We start from the raw sequence: 20,827 nt of genomic DNA, 5'->3' as shown, positions 1-20,827 counted from the left end.
CTGAATTACAAACTAGCACTGCCTGCACTAAAAAATGCCAGCTACAGACACAGACTCTAAGTTTGTTTGTTTTTTTTCCTTTTGGGACCAATATTAAGAAGAACTGTGCTGAAAGTAGCGCTCAGAAACCAAAAGATGCTTGTAAAAGTCTTTTAACTTTGGTCTGCATCCTGCTGAGCTCCCTAATCTTTGCTGACTGATCTGATCAGCTTTTTAAAAGGCTTCTAATGAGAAAAATCTTCTCTTCTCACTCACACAGAAGAACAATAAAGCATTAACCTGCATGCTTTAGACCAGTGGTGCTCAACTGGTCGGGGAATCAAGACTTACTACCCTTTTTTAAGAAATCATGACCTAAATTTTTTAAAATGTTCATTTTTCTCATTTATTTCCTGAAAAATTTTGCACTTTGGATCCTGAAGTTGTAAAAATATTATCTAACAAAGAGACAGGATAAATCAAACACGTTTACAAAGCCAATCATTACAAAGGGACATGCGTTAATACATTTTATTTTACTCCATTTCCTAAGACAGCATAAATATTTGGTAATTTCTTGAGGAATTTCCCAATCATCTTGGGAAAATGTCTGGGAAGAAGGAAATAAATAAGTTGAACTCTACAAAATGTACTCATTATCACAGGAAAACCTGCAAAAAGTATGAATGTATTGTGTGTCTACTTTGAAAAAAAAACAAAAGATAAATACTGACACAGCTGGCTGGCTAACAGTACATCGGTTAACATTTGACACAGCTTATTATTATATCAGTTTATTTAGTAACATAGCCACTAATATGGTCAGCGAGCAAACACAGTGTTAGTAATCTATGGGTGACTATATATTACTTCACAGCTAACAGTACTGCAAATAGCTTATTCCACTGTTAGCCATTATTGAGGCCAGCTAACACGTGAGCTAACATCATGATGAGCCAGTTAACATTACATTAGCTGAGGCTAGATAATCAATAGCATTGTAGGCAAGTTCTTAATACTGCTAGATAATGTTAAGAGTTGCTAGCTAACTTTATGGTTTGCTGGCTAACGTCCGGTTACCCACTTTTATCTAAAGGCGTAAACTGTTAACTAATTATGGTCAGCTAGCTTACGTTGTGGAAGCTAGCTAGATATTCCTATCCTGTGATTTTTTAACATCAGACAGTAAGGGTTTGAAAGTGGTAATAAAACATCAGCTGTTGTTTATTGTAGTTAATGAGTTGCCAAATGCTTTTCTGGACTTGGGGCACACAATAGTAAAAATTATTTGCCTTAAAAAATATAAGTATGTTTTTCTCGTACTTGACAGCATAGCACTCATCGATATCCTTATAAAAAAGCAAAAAAGAGGAGCATTTATTCTGGTGTTGTGGACCAGCTTCACTATTTTTTGATAGGGGAATGTGTTGAAATTTATAGTCAAAGGAATGGCCAACTGGCATTACAAGAAAGCTTTTTTTGCTGACAGGCACATTTTTTTGTGACTAATAATCCACAACCTCCAACTTCTGCTATTAGTGTTCATGATGAAACCATCAGACCCTCACATGAGGGACTAAAACAGGAAATGTGACTGACCTCAAAGTTAATATTTTGTATATGACTGAATTAACATAAGAGGTGAAGGCAACATTAAAGTAGACCTTTTTAACCATGTGCTGCTCTTTAGAAAGGAATTTTTACAATACTACGTGAAAACCTATATAGAGATCAAAGTTGGACTTATGTAACACACTCAATGTGCTGTGTCCTGCTTGCTTTGATTTCTTGATGCTGGTACAGGCATGTGAAGGCTGGAGTTGAAAATGTTGCAAAACAGAAAAGACTAAACACGTACAAAGTTCAACAGAATGTAAATAATTGGGATAAGCATCCCCCCTCGAAAAAAGCCAAATACCTTTCATTCTCTCTCATCTGTGGCAACAGCCACTGATGCTTTATTACAAAAGTGCAAACAAAACAAAACAAAACAAATCAAACATTTTCTTTTTTTCTTTTGGCATCCAACTTTTTAAGGCATAGGAAGTCAGTTTACATTTACACTAGTGTTCAGGTATAAGAAATGTTGAGCGATGATTCAGTTAGTAAAGATAAGGCTTAAAAGCATCACAAACCTGGATACTACTGCTAAAAGCATTGCTCTAAAATGTCAGCGTGAATCACACAAAATGGTGTCAGTAGAAACAGTTAAAAAGTAACAATTCACGAAGGCCAGCCATCATGTCGAGCCTTTAGTGAAGACGGTACCATATGAAATACTTAAAAGTGCAGAAGCTCCTTGTTTTGATCAGTTACAAAAAAATGTAAACATTAAAGATCTGGAGGTACATATAAGCTAGCATAACTGAATTAATTATAGGGTATGTAGTTTCCTCAACAGTCACAAAGGTCAGATTGTGGTTGTGTTTTCAGGTCAGAGACATGTTTGACAGTGTTAAATGAGTGAACACAGCTTTCATTTCCCTGTGCTTCTCTTTGATGTTCATAAATCTAACGTAACTTTAAACGTTTCCTCTTCACTCACACCATTGAAAAGTTTACATTATCACACAATTACACTAGGGTGTCCTCTTTTATGAAATGTTTAAAAAGTAAATACAAAGTAATAAAACCACCATCTGTTGTCATGCTGCTTTGACGTTAAAGACTCCAGAGCTGGACGTAACAGTGCAAAAGTAACCTTACTTTTTTGTTCTCTCTGTACAATATTTACCCACATGCCTGTGGGAGCTGCAGTAGTTGTCACAAATTGGCCAGGTGATGTGCCCCCTGGTGTCAGTCTCATCCTAAAAATGTCAGAGTTGCCATGATGCTGAAGCCGAGCAGGATGAAGAGGACCTTGATGAGCTGTTTGCCGGGGGAGTTGAGCTCATGCGGGAGGATCTCCATAAAGGTGATGTAAACAAACGTCCCTGCGGCCAGTCCCTCCAGGATGGCCTGGATCAGTGCTCCAGCCGCTAGCCCTGCCTCCATCACTGAGATGCCAATGGCGATGCCTATGGGTGACATCATGGCGAACACTCCGATGTAAGCGGCCAACCATAACTGACTGACTGCGCTCTGGACCAGCTTCACAGACAGGCTGAACACAATGATGCTCTTATGGATAAGGATGGCAACGCAGAGCTCTAGAACCTGAAAAAAAACAGAGAAGATTTATGGCTATATCAATATCCTTTAACAGTTTTTGTTTGAATTAATTACAAAAAGGGATGCAAGCTAGTGGCCATGCTTATACAGTGCTTATAAAAAGCCTTGACCCACTGGGATGTTTTAACCCTTTTATAGATCTTAATAATCAATCATGGTCAAAATATTTTGGCTTTTTACTGGCAAAAAAAAACCTCACAAAAACTAACATCAAAGTGAAAACAGATTTTTAAAATAGGGATCACCTGAGTGCGGGAAATGTGTCTAAATTGATTGTAGTATAAAGACACCTGTGTTTAGAAGGTCCAGTCACTGGTTCATCAGTATTCCTGACTACCATTACACTGAAGACAAAAGAACACTCTAAGTAACTCAGTGAAAAGATTATGGAAAAAAAGAAGTCAGGGAATGGAAACAAAAAAAAAAATTAAAGGCGCTGAACAGCCCCCAGAGTTCAGTTAAATCCACCATTGAGAAACAGAAGGAATACGGCACATGTGTATATCTGCCTTTATCAGGCCGTCCTCACAAACAGTAACTGTGCAAAAAGGAGACTAGTGAGAAGACCACCAAGACAACTATGACTACTCTGAAGGACTTACAAGCTACAGCAGCTCATTGGAAAGACTGCATACAACAGCTGTTGCCCGGGTTATTCACCAGTCAAAGCTTTATGGCAGAGAGATTAAATCTGGACTAGAGTTCACCAAAATGCATGTGGGAGACTCCATGGTCAAGTGGAAGCAAGTTCTTTGGTCTGATGAGACCAAAATGGTGCCTTTTGGCCACCAGACAAGATGCTTTTTTGGTGGACACCAAACACTGCACATTACCACAAACATACCATCCCCACTTTGAAACCTGATGGTGGCAGCATCATGCTGTTGGGATGCTTCTCAGCAGCTGGCCCTGGAAGGCTTGTAAAGGTAGAGAGTAAAATGCCTCAGCCTCAGCCCCAACACATTCTCCTCCAACTACTTCTCAGAAAACTCGTATTTACATAATCACTTCCATGCACAAATCACTAGTTCACATTGTTAACTTGTTATCTAGGGACAAAGCTGAGCTTTAAGGATGCACTGATAGCTTAACAGGCTAGGACAGAAACCAGCGTGCAGACTGATGCCAGATCTGGAGTTCCATCAGGATATCACTTGTGCTTAAAAACTAAAGCAGAAAAACTGGCCTACAAATCTGAACAAATATTAAAACCGAAAACAGAAAATGTAAGACCTCATGATCTTAAATTTAAGACTTTTTAATACTTTTTAAAAGCCACAAGTTTGCTAAACTAATCATCCAACTGTTAATACTTTTAAAGACCCTGCAGACACCCTGTCTTTACACAGAAAACTATCTTACAGCACAAAATCTAACTTTTAATGCTGACTAGGATTCAAGTTTTAAACTACAGGGGAGAATGTGTTTGTAAACTTCCTTATTATTCGGATTACTAGACCTAAAATCAGGGTGCAAAGGAACTAACATAGTAACTACTACGTTCATTTTAGGGGAAGTACTTAATTCATTATATTTAAATAACATCAAGTACTGAGTAAAGAAGACTAAATTGAAAGTAAAAAACAAAGAAGCCCAAGCTTACTGGCCAGTAGTTTAGCTTTGACTACACAGGATCTATCCATTTTCTATACTGATCGTCTCGCTGGGGATCACAAGACTACACAGCAGCACATAGCAAAAGAATCACATGACATCCCACAACAGCTGTTGGGTTTCACTTTATTATAAAGGAGTAACTTTCATGTTATTATTGCCAATAAGGAAAGATCAGGTTTTACTACAACAACTTCTTAGTACTCTTAAAGTAAACTTTAAATGAAATACTTTTTACTTTTACTCATGTAGATTTATAGACCAGTATTTTTATTTCTACTTGAGTAAATTTAAACCAAAGTAATTGAATTTTTTACTTGAGTATGATGGACTTGTATTTTTTCCATCTCTGCCTAAAATGCCATCCTGACTGTCCTGGCCTTAAAAACAAGCCAATCTATCACTTTCAGCAAGCGTTTATTTCTTTAAGTGGTCAAGCTGAAATTCCATCACACATGAATATAACACTAGTTCTGTGCAGCTGAGATGTCCTGAGGGAACCCCGATGGTATGTTGAGACTGCTGAGGATCTTCTGACCACAAGACTCACATCTGACCAGCGTGACAGCGAAAGTTTCTGACTTGTCAACGTGGCCTGAAGCAAAAAATAAACAAAAGCCTTATTACTTCTGTAAAAATGATTACAACTTCATTTGTACATCACTTTAAAGGTAAATTCCTGCTATGAGTGTAAACAACAGCATTTATGATTTAAGTCTGGCAATGCACCACTGGCTTACTTATTTCCACACCGGGTTACACATCTTATTGATGTCAAGGGCTTATGGATTAAGCTAATAGCTGACCATTAACCTCAAAAGCTTCTTACACTTCAGCATTAAAAACCAGAACCATAGAACAGCAGTTTTATGCCTCTGTGAGATATTAAATTGCCAGACAGTGAAAGTACAGTCGTGGGGCAGGAAAAAAAAGGCTGAGGGCTTTTCAGAGTGGCTCACTGGCAAAAACTGACAAAGGAGCCTAGTGGCCTGGACCTTGTACCTTTAAATTCTTGAGTTCATTCTTGAGTCATGACACACATTGGTGCAAAGTTTGAAGCAAATCCCTCAAGACATTCTCAGGATATTGCATTCAAAGTAAAAGGTGAACATGCAGTCCAATGACCTTGATGTTCTTCTAATACCTTAAAAATCTCATCAGTTCATCATTGAGTCATAGTGGACTTGTGCAAAGTTTGAAGGGATTCCCTCAAATCATTCTTGAGATGTTGCATTCAAAAGTAAAGAATGAACCTAAGTCCCACTGACTTTGACCTCCAAATATCCCCATTTTCTCTCAGAGTCGGGGAGAATACTTGAGCTATCCTGTTCAGACGAATAGCCCAATAAGGATGGATCCCATCTGTACTTGGCTATCACCAGCACAGAGGCATTACTAGTACCATAACATTATAAATCGTAACCCCAGGTGCTGTTAATCGTAACTTACACTGTCATTGCTTGTGCACACTGTTGCAACAAAGGATAGCAAATAAAAAGGATTTGAGAAAGGCCACCCGAGCGTATGGAATTAACTATTCACATGATAAAGTTTATAACTGAATGGCCTGTGCTTAATGTCCAGAGTAGGAGCACTGTGCTCTCAAGTTGATTATACTTCATCAGAGAATTAATACAATGTGTATCACATGTTATAAAGTCTGTGGAACCTGTGACAGGAGGGTGATTCAATTATTACATTCTTTTTAAGAGTGGGAGCAAAGGGAGAGGAGAAAACAATACTTTCTGTATGTTCTCCCTTGGGTTGAGCTGATTTAGATAAATGTAAAGGTTTGTGGAGAGTTAGACTTTTAATGGACCTGCTATGAGGCCGGTTTTCTAGAGCCCTTTTCACACGAGCACTGAACTCCTGAAAACGTCCCTGTTTAACCCTGAAAGCTGAAAGTGAGAACAAAAACCTCTGAATCCACTGACCTGGATGTTTAATGGACTTTAACCTGCCAGTCCCCTAATTCAGAGTCTGTGTAATGCCTTAGTGGGCTGATATGTGGAATCAGCAGGAACAGAGGTTTGGTGCATTGTACACTTTTCTGCTGGCCTCAGTTTCCTCAGCTGCTGCTGTGTTTGCATTGCAGAAAACCCCCTAAACATGTTTGGTTATCTACACAAAAACAGTCACTAAAATAGAAATATGCTTCTCCAAGGCACGCACATCCTATCTTTCTAATACACAAATAGTACAGCTGCACCAATAATGAAAATTAGGGAAGACACAGATGTTTAAAAAATCAGTTTAGCAAATTACTGATACAGATTTTTTAAAACTTCTTCTGGTGCAAGACAACATTTTCTCTAATTCAGTTCAGCATTTAGGTGTGCTACATGTTAGCACTAAATTGATTTGACACAATTGCTAAAAACGAGCTACTGGTATCTGTTCATGCCATGTTATTTGTCAATAAGCCGACACGGCCTCATATTAGAGACGTAACGCTATTAAAATTATATATTACAACTATGGTGACAGAAAAATAATCATGGTTATCAGAATGATCATGGTATTGCTGAAAATGTCCAAAAAAAAAAGTTCTGATGCATCATTTGAAATCATTTCACTAGATTTAGACAGAAAATTAAAATTAGCAGCACAGAGGATAATACACTTTGTTTATAGAAACATTGAAATATTAACTCATTATAACAATAAGACTTTGTTATAGACCCTGTAAAGCGAAATCCAAAGTTTTGGTCTTAGCACTCTAGATATGTTGGAATATGGTTGCTGCATGTGAAAACACGGAGATCTACATGTGACTGAATTCTGGATTTAGACCACTAGAAAGTTTTTCACCTCTTTCCTGGCTGGGTTTCATGTGGGCGGGGCCAAAATGTGGGCTCATGATGTCAGAAGCCCACAAAAGGGAATGACCCCGCCCTTCTAACATTACAATATAAAATCACAGAGCAGTTCATCTCAGTACAGTCAGTTGTTAGCTGATGTCCCTGTCTTTACTGAAAGTTAACCTGTCAGTTAAATGCTTTTTTTTGTTCATTGTGAGGTAAATTTGCCAAATCTATCAGCCACAGTGGTCTATGGATCTTTTAAAGCATCATAACAGAGATTTGGGGCAGAAAACTGACTTTGTCTCTTCTTCTAAGGCCAACAAGTAGTCAAGAGACAGGCTAATGGTGTGAGTGCTTTCCTCAATTCAGATTGTAGCTTTTTTTTATTTGAGAGGATCTTATTTTTCCTGAGTGGGCGTGGCTTCAGCTCAACAGTCAACAGACACGCCCACACCATTCTGGAGCAGATTTTATTGCCTCATTGTTCATGATTTTGAAGCTTAATTTGATAAACTTAGAGATGTTTTATCTGACTGAAATTTGACCTGGGGGTTCATAACCCAGTGACCTATCACAGGACAAACCTAAATACAGATTTATTTTCACTTTACAGGGTCTTTTTTAAGGATGTCAAAATTCTTCCGTACTATTTTGATACCACATGCTTAAAACAGCACAATCTTTCAATCTTAACAACTATCTTTATTCAAGATTCACGTCTAAGTTAGTTTTCCTGACGTAACATTTCAACAAATTATGATATAACCATCTGTGAGTCACTGTTAGCTAATTATGAGTGCTAATTAACATCAATTCTGCTGCAAAATTTAGGAACTTATTCAAAATGATCTGAGCAGATTAGGAGCAACTAGAGCCAAAGAGGGCATTCTACTTCCACAGTCTGAGGTTTGTTTCTATGCAGATATTTGGAGGTAGCTTTCATGTATAGGTTGTAGCGATGCCTCCTTGTCTCCTAAAGTTTTTCTTTCTGTACCCAGTTGACCTGTGGTTTCTTTCCATTCATTTTAGTAAACAAATCCACATAGCATGCTGCCTGGGCATTATTTCCTGTGATATTAAAGCATGGTTATTGTGAACATTTTTAATGATAATCCATATCTGAACCGTAAAATTTTATCGCAGTTTTCACTACAACTGGAAACCAATTCATCCCCAACTGATACTGCTGTTAAACTAATGCATTCCTTACCAACAGTGCTATCATTTCAACTTTACCTGGCATTCTTCCTGGTACCTTTTCCATATTAAGTCAAGGTTAGCTGATGTGAGAATACATCAGATAGCATTCAAGAAAAGGTATGTGGGAGTGGAGGATGACGTTTTTATCCTGCTACCAGTGTGTGTGATGATGCAGTGGCCATGTAATCAAGAGCCTGATTTAAAGTGTTTTCATATTTCTTCCTCTCTGCTGTTTGGTTGATACACTGAATATGTTGAACTACAATTTGTTTTGATATAAAGGAAACAGCTGACATCATAGCATTGGACTGCTGCTTCGTCTCTAGCCCCATGCACGCTTGCACAACACTCCTGAAATTTTCCCGATTTTACTTGTGCAAATTGCATGTGGGGCTGCATGGCGGCACAGGGGTTAGCGCTGTTGCCTCACAGCAAGAAGGCCCCTGGTTTGCTTCCCGGTCAGGGCCTTTCTGTGCGGAGTTTGCATGTCCTCCGTATGCATGCATGGGTTCTCTCCTCCCACCAACAAAAACATGCTTGTTAGGTCAAGCATGTTTCGGTCATGTTACATCATGTCCTGCCTCCTGAGACTCCATCCATCTCTCATCTGACAAAAAAGTCTCCCACTATGAAATGCATAAACAACTACCTTTTGTGATAAACCTCAGTGGTTACTGTCATTTAAAAGATAAAACCAGGTTCAGTATTTTGCGTCTTCTTACCTTCGAGTCAGTGTTCTGCAGGCCGATGGCAAGACCCTCGAAAATGGAGTGAATGGAGAGGGAGAGGAAAAGCATGAATGATCGAAAGGGGGAGTGAGCGTGGAAGTCCACATGGACATGCTGGCTGCTGCCCTCCACGTCAGGGTTGGCTGCATGGTTGTGGGCGTGTCCATGACCATTCCTGTTGTCCTGTATCAGGGGCGCCCTCTCCTCCTGAGCCCCTCCCATGCCCTGACAGTTCAGAACGATCCTCTCCAGGACGAGGACCGCAAAAAAGCCAGAAGCCAAGATGAACTCTGGAAGGGGAAAGTTGGTCTGTATGGAACCACCACAGAGAGGTTAATCAGCTGCAGATTTGCCCAAATGAAACTAAGATTAAGTCTTCGAAAAACCCTGATAAATTAAGGACAGAATATCAGCAATCACTATGTCAAAACTGACTGAAATAACTGGGTCCCTGCAGAATAATGTTATTACAAAGCTCTTGTAGTAAATATCTGTCACTTTTTCCTCACATAATCAACAGTATTTATGAAACATACTTATTTTTTTCTGTAACTTTCTGAAAAAATACTGCTGAGTAATATTTTTCATCTTTGATTAAAAAAAACTACAAATAAATTTTCACATTGTATGAACTAGTCACTCAACTGAAAATCAACTTTGAGATGACACTCTTCTGATATTCTTGACACTTTATTCAAAACAGATGATAGGGTCATTTCAGTATATTGACTGAGAGATTACTGATATTAAAAAGTGTTACTTTCAATGTACAAAAACCCCAATTCCAAAAATGTTGGGACACTGTGTAAAATGTAAATAAAAACAGACTACAGTCATCTACAAATCATTTTTTGACCTATATTCAATTGAATACAACATAATGAGAACATTCTTGCTGTTTGGACTAATAAACTTTTTTGCAGACTTATGCACATTATGAATTTTATGTCATCAGCACTTTTCAAAAAAGTTAGGACTGGGCAAGAAAAGACTAGAATGCAGTGAAATGCCAAGAAAACAGCTGGAAAATTTCACAGGTTGGGAGGATAATTGCTAACTTCTTTAATTAAAAGTGTATAAGGTTGAATCAAAATCTCTGAATGCAAGGGGCAAGGCTAAAAACATCACTAAATTCCTGTGACCCCAAGCATCATTAAGTGATGGCTATTATAACTAAGGATGCACAATATTATCGGTCTGGTATTGGTATTGGCATATATTCGCTTAAAAAGGCAAATATCAGTGTCCACAGATATAATAATATATTTATATCCGATATTTTTTCCTGTTTATTTCAGCTTATATCGGCTGTAAATTTTGTCCAGGATGAACCAACAGACCTATGTTAGTTTAGGTCTTTTTCTTTTTTTATCCTCATTCTTTAAATTGTTTTTTAAGGGCTAAAGTTTGTTTCCTTAGTCAGCTTCAAACCTTAAAGTGTGTCCAGAAAGACTGAAATTTCTTGTCCGAAAAGCATTTTGAAATATGGGTATCACTATCGGTATCAGTTAAACTGAATCTGTAAATAACGGCATATTGGATATTGGCAAAAATCTAATATCATGCATCCCTACTTATAACAGAGGCTTGGTAACACTTCAGACAGTACACCACTGCATCTACAAATGTAACTTAAGACTCAGCCATGCAGAGTGAAAGCCAAATATCAACAACATTTAGAAGTACTGCTGCACTGTTGAGCAATTTAAGATGTGCTTCAAGCAAGAATGGGAAAGACTTTCACTTGCAGTACTTCAGCAATGAGACGCTTACAGAGAGTTGTTTGAGGAAAAGGTGATGTAACACAGTGGTAATCATGCTCCTGTCCCAAATATTTTGAAAGGTGTTCCAGGCATCGAATTCAGAATGTGTGTATATTTTTAAAAAATGACAAAAACTTGATTAACAGTAAGAAAACCAAGTATTTTGTATTTGTACTGTACTAAATTGAATCTAGGTTGAAAGGGACTGAAAATCTCTGCATTCTGTTTTTATTCACATTTTACACAAAATCCAAACTGTTTGGAAATTGGGGCTTTTAAACCTTTATTTTATGTGCAGATTTTTCCAGACTCAGAAACACTTATATTTTCGTTTGTACCTCTACTTGCCGTATCTCCAGCTCAGTGCTGATGTCTGACAGATAAGTGGGAATGATGTCCAACAGACATGCTGCCAGGAAAACGCCACCAGCAAAACAGCTGATCAGACTCAGAACTGTGCGCTGGGTTTCTGAAAATGAAAAGAAATTTCATTTCACAATGGAATCATGTTGAACACGATTACCAAACATAAACCTCAATAAACCCAAAGTAAAGACTGCAGATTTTCAGTTTTCAACTTCATGTTTTTTAAACACATTGCGTGGCTGAAAACTGTCATTCCCTTCAAAGTTGAAATGATATTTTGGATATCATGTGACACGTCTTGGTTATGCAAGAAGCAAAAGGCAAACTCAGCAGCGCTCTAAGAAACATGAACATTGCAAGAAGAAATGATTCTTTCACTTCCTTTCAAGAAAGCCAAACTTCACTATTGACCGCCTGTTATACATCACACATGAAAGCAAATGTGGTCATGTGCTGAGGGGGCTTGGGGCCTCAGGCTTCATCCTTCTCAGGTGACTTAAGAAGAAGCCTGAAACAAGGATTTATTAGCACTTATGACATTCTTTATTTGCCCGTAACATTTAGCATAATTTAGAGTAAAATAATACTTCAGCAAAAGCTTAAAAGATGATTTCTTAACACTTGGTATACTCTATTTGCCTGATAAAATTAGCATAAAATAGAGTGATAAGGTATTGGTTAGGGCTGAACAATGTGGGAAAACAATCTAATTGTGATTACTTTTTACAATATTGCGATGGCGATTAAATGTGTGATTATTTTTTAAATTCCACATCTTATGTATTTTCATTTTGATTTAGAAAAACCTAGAAAAATAAAGAAACTATTCTTAAAATAAATTGACAGATGTTTGCATGATGGGTGGAACATATTTCTGCTGCATAAAAATTAAACTGGTATTTTAACACTTTTTTCATTTCAAAGAAATATTGCAGCTTTTGCCATTTGAAAATTGCAGTAATACATACTGTGATTTAGTCTAAATTTCGATTAATTGCCCAGCCCTAGTTGATGCAGTATTAGTAAATAAGACAGTGACAGACTGAGGAAATGCTCAAAGAGCCTCAAAACACTTTGTAAGGATGCACCATCATGGCTTTTCTCTGGTCTTTACTGATGGAGAACATCAGTATCATTATCATCACTCCATCTCTTGTTAATGGGTTACAGCTGATGAAATAAACAACAGCACAGCGTTAAAATCACTAAGCAGAGTTAAAAGATTAGATCAGATACCCAGACAGACGCCTGCTTAAACCACATTACAGCCTTTCCACCTTTTACGTCTATTAGGAAGGGCCCTGGTACCAAACTTCATTTACAACTCAGCAAGTTTAAGGTTTGATGGTCTACCTGCAAATGTTAACAGGTCAGAGAGCAGATACTAATATTTAAATCTAACAAGTAAAAGGCATTTCTTAATTCGGCAGTGGTCTTAAAACAAAAGCTGAGCGCTATCTACAGTAAAAAGTTTAATTTGTTATCCGTAAGCCCCACTGTTTACCTCAATCCGTAGGCGACTATAATAAACCCAGACATAAACAACATTAACATAGACTCTCTATTGGTTCTAACACTAATAGCTGATCATGTTAGCATCGTTTACAAACGTGTAACTAACCTGTCGCGTTTGTGTCTCTGAACCATAGTACTCGAGCGGGAATAAATCCAAAAAGCAGAGTTAAAAACAATAAACCGAACAGAGAGCCTACTTTCACGGCAAGCAGGTAGTCCATTTTAGCAGCATAAAATGTCAGTTAAAGGAAAAACGTTTAATAACTAACTGTACTTTCATTTGATTAGTTATAAAGCTACCTGGGGCTTGCTTACCCCTACGACAATACGAATTACACTGAGAAAATCACCACCTCGGGGGTTATATATGGAAAGTAGAGGCAGTGCTGTTTTGACTACGGTGGCTCAGGAGGGTCAAAAATCATGTCTCGTTGAAAAGAACGAGTGGGACGCCTGAGGAAAGCCTTATTGGCTGATTTCTCTTTTTAGATACGAACTGAATGCAAAGTGTACTATAATTAAAGTATAAATACGCATGAAATGAGAACCTTAATCTCAGTTAAGTTTTTTTTAAAGCGTACTCAAATATACTATAATCGTATTGTTTCTTGTTGGGATCAGGGGTGGAAAGTAACTTATTACATACACTTTAATAACTGTAATGGGGTAGTTTTTTCCCCATGACCTTGTACTTTCTTGAGTAAATTTTGAAATCACTTTTTTATTTCTGCTTAGAAACGTTTTAACCATTTTTACTCGAGTACATTTCCATTTCCATTTACTTGAGCAGATTTATAGATTAGTGCTTTTACCTCCGTAAATCTTAACCAGAGTAATTTTACTTTACCTAATTACAATAGCCGTGTCCTTTTTCCACTTCTCTCTGGGGTGGATTAATGTACAGGCTATGCAAGGCTGTAGCCTAGGGGCCCTACATGTGCAAGGACCCTGGACCGGGACAATTAATGTATTTTTTTACTTAACAAGCAGATGTGGAAAAAGTACAAAACTAAAGAGTAACATTACTCACCTTTTAACTTATTTAAGTAAAAGTAAGCATTTTATTTAAATTGACTTTCTGAGTCAAAAGTCAAACTTCTAAGTTTAAAAGGTGAAAACATGACATTTAAAGTCAAAATAATGTTTTAAAAAGGCAAAATATGAGATAAAATATTGAAACCATGAATTTGAAAAGTCAAAAACTGAGATAAGATTAAAAATCATAATTTGTAACAGTCAAAATATGAGGTAAACATTGAAATCATGAGTTTCAAATGTAAAAATATGAAATGAAATTAGTAATCATGTGCTTTTAAGGTTAAAAAACGAGATTAAAGTTAAAGCTAGGAGTTGAAAAGGGTCAGAACATGAGATAAAAGTCAAAATCATGACTAAAAGGTTTAAATAAAATTTTAAATGATTAATCTCAAAGGTAAAAAATGTGAGATAAAAAGTCAAAGCTATGAGATGTAAAGGTTAAATTAAGAAATAAAAAGAAAAAACAATAACTTTTAGTCATAACTGTGAGATGCCAAATTGAAAATATAGAGAAAACACTTGTTTCTTCCCCGCGTTCCTGAGTTTTTATGAAAATTTTTACTGTTTATCTATTTTTTTTATGACTCAACAAGCATATTATAAATCGTCAAGGTTAAGTTTACATTTTTATTCTGGAGGAAATCTGCAGACCTCAGTTATTATGAAATTATATGATCTGGTGGGCCGGGTATAACTGCACCACGGGCCAGATTTGGCCCCCGGGCCTTAAGTTTGACACCCGTGATCTAAACACAACTATGGGCGTGATGAGGAAGTCTGCCCACACATCCTCCTGGATTTGAGATTGCAGTGGTCGCAGAGTTTTGACCACTTAACCCAGTAGAGCTGACCATCTTTTCTTCCTGTAAATTTCTCACAGTCAAAGTTTTGACCAGAAGATGGCCCCCTGTAACCGTTAGTAACCGCCGTAGCTACAGTGAGAAGCTGACGGCCGGTTGATGACGTCGGCTTCATGCGCCGGAAATGTAAACCCAAAGAAACCCGAAATGCTGATGTGTTACAAGAAATCACACCGATGAGTGACTTTCGAGTCTGTTTTTTGAGGCTGTAGCACTAAAAACCATTGTAGATAGTGTCGGGATCGCAGGTCGATGTCAAAGAAGACGCAGAGAAAGAGAACAGAAGCGGGTCAGAGAGCCAATGGCGGTGAGAGACTCCCAACACATGCAGCAGCAACAACACGATGACAGATAGAAAATACTGACACGTTTAACTGTGCTCGATTCAATAACTTTACTCGAACTGATGCTGTAGTCCAGATTGACTGACCTTTACTGAAATCAAATGATGAAGAGGCTGCACTGAGGTTTATTTGGGGATACAGCAATCATCTTTATGGCACTTTATCCTCCACTGAGACAAAGTTGAACATCAGTTTTACTCAGTCCAAAGGGTGCACATGATAATCTGAAGTATATTTATCTCTTCCTCGATATAGGGCTTAAACCTATTCAGATATGTTACTTTGTGGCCTCTTATGTCATATTTAAATCACCACTTATGCGTTTTGTAAGAAGATTACACAACATTGACTCTTTACTGTACCTTTGCACAATTTTAAGAATTGTAATTGTAAGAGTGGTTAACGTATATTAAAAACAAAGTAATACAACGGTATCCGCATAGTATTTATTAAACAAAAATCTATAATAAAAACTTGTAGCTAAAGCAGAAATGTTATTGATATTTGATTTAACAAATAAAAACAGCTACCAGGTAAATTATATTGTTATAATTTATATCTAACATTGTATTGATAAAAGACTGTCAATCACTGTCTTTTCCTAAAAGTCTGTTGAGTAGCACCTGATGTCATGAAAAATGGTTTGCATCAATCAAATTTTTATTAGTGTCTATTTACACCCGTTTATAGATAAAATGTACCCTATAAGAAAGCATTGATTTCCCTCTCTTTTATTTCACACCAGCAGATAAACAATAGACGTTGCCATGGAAATACCTTCTCTATATTGCTGCAGGACCTAATCTTAGTCATAGATCAACCTTCAACATGGATACCACAGACTAAAAAGATATTGTGATTGTCAGTAGATTTGCCATGTGGCGAGTGACAAAGGATCTGGTGGGGAGGTTTCAGGATTGAGCCATCAGTACTAAGATAATTTTGGATGTGACTGATCATCTTCCAACAGTAATCGCTTCTCTTTCTGTGGTTAAATAAGATGGTCAGTGTCTGTGGTGATTTAATCGGGCTTGATCAATGCTATTTATGAAAATTATTGCATTCTAATAACAGGTAAATTTTACCCACTGGCTGTTTTAGGTATTTGGAGACCCTTGGAATTCTAGTGTTCATCACTGGGAAACTAATTTGCATGAAAATACACATTTTGATTACTTTATTAACAAGATACTTACGTATATGGGTGTAAAATTTTCTTTCTGGGAAAAAATAAAGACTAAAGATCAGCGTTGCTCTCATTTCAACTTTATAGTACTCATAATTTAAGTTGTTACAATTAAAAGGGATCATTTGTATGTATTTTTGCTTTTATCTGACATAATGATATTTACAAAATAATTTGAGCTGATACAGATGTTTAAATGTTGGTCAGACGTAAATCATCAGCCATTAAACACACAATTTACAGTTTGAGGATGAACAAATTAACGAATGTGAGTCCTTAAAACACGTTAAAGTGAAGGAATGATGATGAATGAATAAAAATATTTAGGCTTGCATAGGTCTGTGGGTCCAGCCTAAAACTCCACTAACCTTTTTGTTCATACGGTCAATATTTACAGTTAATATAGGCAGATTTTATAGCAAAAATATCGATTCTAAATATCAGCAGAAATGGTCATATCTGCTGATGCAGATGTTTCACTTTCTAAGCTAATCTTTGCCAATACCAGTGTCATACCAACGATACTGTGCATCCCTAATTAAAATTAATGGTTTGGGGTGATATTTATAATTCTAGCCAGACATATGTAGATATGACAATGACACCCTAAAGTCTGGATTTAACCTGAAGTGTTTGTTTTTGCCTTACTATTATTTAGGTATGATATCTCTGTTTACCTGATGGTCTGACTTTTGGAGGTTTCATGCGTGCAGATTGAAGGAGGTCTGTTTCTGAGAAGAACTGTAGACATGGAGCTTCATTTAGTTTTTGAGTAAATAATATACCTGAGAGAATATTGTCTGAAAATAAATTTCTAAAGACTTGTTTTTTACACATTATTCCACTGACCGAGAATGCATTGTTATGGCTGAAAAACATTTTGAAATTGCTTTATTTTGCTCTTTTTTTGTCCCCACAGCCCAAAGGTAAGGTTGGCACAAAGGGAAAGAAGCAGATCTACGAGGAGAATGAAGCTACGCTGAAGTTTTACACTCGAGTCATCCTCGGAGCTAATGTAAGAACCCTTGTTTACAGTTGATTTCTAATGTGTTTCTTTAATGTAACAAATGTTAAGCTTGCAGTCCCTAGAGTCATGTCAGATAGACATCAGATCATTGATTTATTGCAGGTAGAAACTTCATTCACATGGAGTCAGGGTTTATCTAGAGCAGTGGTTCCCAAAGTGGGGGTCAGGAGCCCCAGGAGGGCTGCAAGTCAATGAAGGGGGTTCAAGGGATGCTTACCAAAATAACAGAGAAATATCAACCTGGCCATCCGCGTACATGGGGCGCACCTTAAACCACTAGGCCCTCTGCGCCCCAAATATCAAATAATTTAGAGAGGTGCATTTGATCAATTTTTGCAAAAGAATTTCCTGAAAATGAGTTCAGTTTAAAATAAAACCATATTATTAAGTGAGAGCTGTGCTCATGTGAAAGAAACATGTACAAAAACTCCCTAGAATGGAAATTTTTTCATGATGCTTTGTGCAAAATTGACATTTTAACCACCTCAAGCGCTGGTAGGGGTCTCTGGCACTGTTATTTTAGGGGGTGTAAAATGGTGTGTTGTAATTTCAAATGATTTGTAACTTGATGTATGGGCGTTATCAATGTGAAGTCCTTTGTGATGAATCGCTGTTATCAGCCTAAAAGAACCAGAGAAATTAAAACCATGTAATACTTTGAAGTGGATTAAGTGGATTAATTATTCTGCAGCACACTGTTGTGTTGATATATTTGTTAATTGGCTGAGTATATTATCCAATTTTTTTTTTTTTTTTTTTAAGATTTTTTTGGGGGGGCATTTTTATGTCTTACTTGATAGAGGAGGACGGATAGAGTTGGAAAGAGGGACAAGAGCAGGGAAGAGACATTCAATTCACTATCAAACATAATAAATAGTAGATTTGAGAGACTGGAACCATGTTGAGTCCTTGTCTGAAATTACCACACTGATAAGTTTGTACAAAAGATAAGCTTTTTGTTATACATTATATGATCACTCAATTTAAGGTTACAGCTCTGTTGTACTGTCATTTCAACCTACCCAAATTCAGATATACTGTTCCATTTTACAGGCAATTTATGCTGCTGTAAATCTTTTGGTTTTCTACAGTTCATCAACATTTTGGACATGGGTGAGTGTTTATAATTTTATTAAACCTTACGTATGATGTATATTTTATTGTACATCACTCACCTTCCCGCTCCTTAACCTTGCACTCCTGCAGCTGCTGCTTGTGTTCGCCCTGGCAGTATATGTTGGGAGTTACCGCTCCATGTCAGCCATGGCCAAGCCAGTGTTTGCTGAGGATGGAAGTCTCCTGGATGGAGGAATAGACTTAAACATGGAGCAGGGAATGGCAGAGTAAGTGATCATGAAATACAAATATCATTGAAACAAATTTGAAAAGGAACCCCATCTCATGTGTTTTTGCACTAACAACAATGTAACAGGCTAATTTGAAGCTGGTCAATGTGTGTGAGCAGTCTATCTATTTTTCAAGGCTGTCTTCAAGTGTTACCCAGCTCTTCTGGTTTTGTGACCGGTACTGATACATTGATTCCTTTTTAGTTGTGGAAAGTCCTTGGTGGAGTTTTTTGTCCTGAAATGTACCTATAAAGGGCCACTATTTGATTGATCAACTATTTTGGGACTGGATGATTTGCAGACCGTAATCAGAGCTGGAAATACTGCCAGCCTCCTCAACTGTAAAAATGATTTAATATATTACTTTGGCAACAGAGTTTGAAGGAAAATTCTAACAAATAGGCTGTAATTTAACTAAAGTTGGTGCTAAGGCAATGAAGCATAAACGTCCTGAGACATGAAGAGTTTAAACTGAGAAAAAAACTTAGTTTCTGTATTGTAAATCTATATTCTTTACCAAAGGAGATTACACCAAAATGTCATTAATACTAGGAGTTGTGCATCTAGATGAAGGAGCTATCTTAACATAAGTGGTACCTGAAGTACCTGAAGTATTTTCCTTGATGGATAAATGATATAAATATGCTACTTAATATGACAATTTGAGGTTTTACAATTTTGCATTTACCAGGCTTAATTCATTTTGACCCCAGAATTCTCAAATTACACTTACATTTTGCCAAACAGCACATATTATCATGTGATGTGATCGGGAATTAATAACTATGCATGCTTTTTTTAGGCACCTGAAGGATGTCATCCTGCTAACAGCCATAGTACAAGTTCTCAGCGTAATCTCGTCTTATTTCTGGTATCTCTGGCTGCTGGTAAGAGCTTTCAGTAAGATTGCTTAGATGAATTAATTGCTGTTATTTTTTCCTGTCTTCCCTCAAGTATTATGATTTGATCCTCTTCTCTTATGGGCATCTCAGGCGCCGGCTCGCGCCCTGCACCTGCTGTGGGTGAACTTTCTGGGCCCCTGGTTCATGGCAGAAAGCCCCTCAGCGCCTGAGGAAGTGAACGAGAAGAAGCAGAGAAGACAAGAGCGCAGACAGATGAAGAAATTCTGATGCTGCAGAGCAGACTGAACAGTATTTTTATACAACGAATCTAATATACGGATGGCGAAGACCTCATAAGTTATTCAGGAAGAATTTCTGTTATTAAGTTAAAGTTGATTCAAATCTGATAATGTTAGTTTTTAAAGTTTGTTTTCTTTCTTCTTTTCTTCCTGCTATGTTTTGTTCCAGCAAAATTACAAAATGAAATGTTGCCTGTTAAGATACCGTCACAGTTCAAATATGATTAATTCATGCAGAGATTTTAGAGTTTTGCTGTTGCACAACTGTGTCAGTCTGCCCCCTAAAGATTTCTATCAGACATCCCCCAGACAGTCTGATGATGCAAAAAGAGACGGACCATAGTCTGCTGGAATGTTGTGTAATGCAGATTGCCATCATGGCATGTCTTTTTATTTTGTTTAATTTTATTTTTCAGTTAAAGTCTGACCTGACAGATTCTTCACAACAGAGCCATGATATTGTTTGTAACCTTTCAAGTCTTATAAATACAAGCTTTAAGAATGAAAAGGAACATTTTTGCAATAAAAAAATCCTTTAGCGTTTGGAGTTGCTCATGAGTTTTATGTGTTGAAAGATGGCTTTTTGTGGGAAATTAGCAAACTTTACTCCAGCATTTCTCAGTCTTAAGAGTTCCTACTGTCTGATGAAATAGTTCTCAGATTGTAGTGCGTCACAGCTAATTCGCAGTTTATGTAGGTCTACTTGTGATGCCTAAGTGCTTAAATAAGAAAGCAAAGAAAGGTG

At 37.2% G+C, this 20,827-nt stretch overlaps 2 protein-coding genes across 2 annotated transcripts; one reads left to right on the top strand and one right to left on the bottom strand.

Moving 5' to 3' along the window:
- Window positions 1-514: 514 nt before the first annotated feature.
- On the bottom strand, window positions 515-13,510 carry slc39a1 (solute carrier family 39 member 1). Its single transcript, XM_041786156.1, has 4 exons — window positions 13,247-13,510; window positions 11,598-11,728; window positions 9,491-9,805; window positions 515-3,135 (listed from the first exon to the last, which is right to left on the bottom strand). The coding sequence occupies exons 1-4, from the start codon at window positions 13,359-13,361 to the stop codon at window positions 2,782-2,784; spliced, it is 915 nt and encodes a 304-aa protein (XP_041642090.1). The 5' UTR covers window positions 13,362-13,510; the 3' UTR covers window positions 515-2,781.
- Window positions 13,511-15,137: 1,627 nt separating this feature from the next.
- On the top strand, window positions 15,138-20,625 carry tmem208 (transmembrane protein 208). Its single transcript, XM_041803580.1, has 6 exons — window positions 15,138-15,345; window positions 17,488-17,583; window positions 18,649-18,708; window positions 18,802-18,938; window positions 19,744-19,828; window positions 19,934-20,625. Exons 1-6 carry the CDS (start codon window positions 15,340-15,342, stop codon window positions 20,069-20,071), a joined length of 522 nt encoding a protein of 173 aa, XP_041659514.1. The 5' UTR covers window positions 15,138-15,339; the 3' UTR covers window positions 20,072-20,625.
- The last annotated feature ends 202 nt before the right edge of the window (window positions 20,626-20,827 follow it).

The sequence above is a fragment of the Cheilinus undulatus genome, linkage group 1 (assembly GCF_018320785.1).
Source record: "Cheilinus undulatus linkage group 1, ASM1832078v1, whole genome shotgun sequence".
Lineage (NCBI taxonomy): Eukaryota > Metazoa > Chordata > Actinopteri > Labriformes > Labridae > Cheilinus > Cheilinus undulatus.
This window is presented reverse-complemented; position numbering and strand designations above follow the sequence as displayed.

Coding starts and splice junctions, on each gene's coding strand:
- slc39a1 (XM_041786156.1), bottom strand. CDS start 13,361: ATGGACTACCTGCTTGCCGTGAAAGTAGGCTCTCTGTTCGGTTTATTG. Junction 11,729..13,246: donor CAGAGACACAAACGCGACAG/GTTAGTTACACG, acceptor TTTCATTTTCAG/AAACCCAGCGCACAGTTCTG. Junction 9,806..11,597: donor TGGAGATACGGCAAGTAGAG/GTACAAACGAAA, acceptor GGTTCCATACAG/ACCAACTTTCCCCTTCCAGA.
- tmem208 (XM_041803580.1), top strand. Junction 18,939..19,743: donor ATGGAGCAGGGAATGGCAGA/GTAAGTGATCAT, acceptor TGCTTTTTTTAG/GCACCTGAAGGATGTCATCC. Junction 19,829..19,933: donor TCTGGTATCTCTGGCTGCTG/GTAAGAGCTTTC, acceptor TGGGCATCTCAG/GCGCCGGCTCGCGCCCTGCA.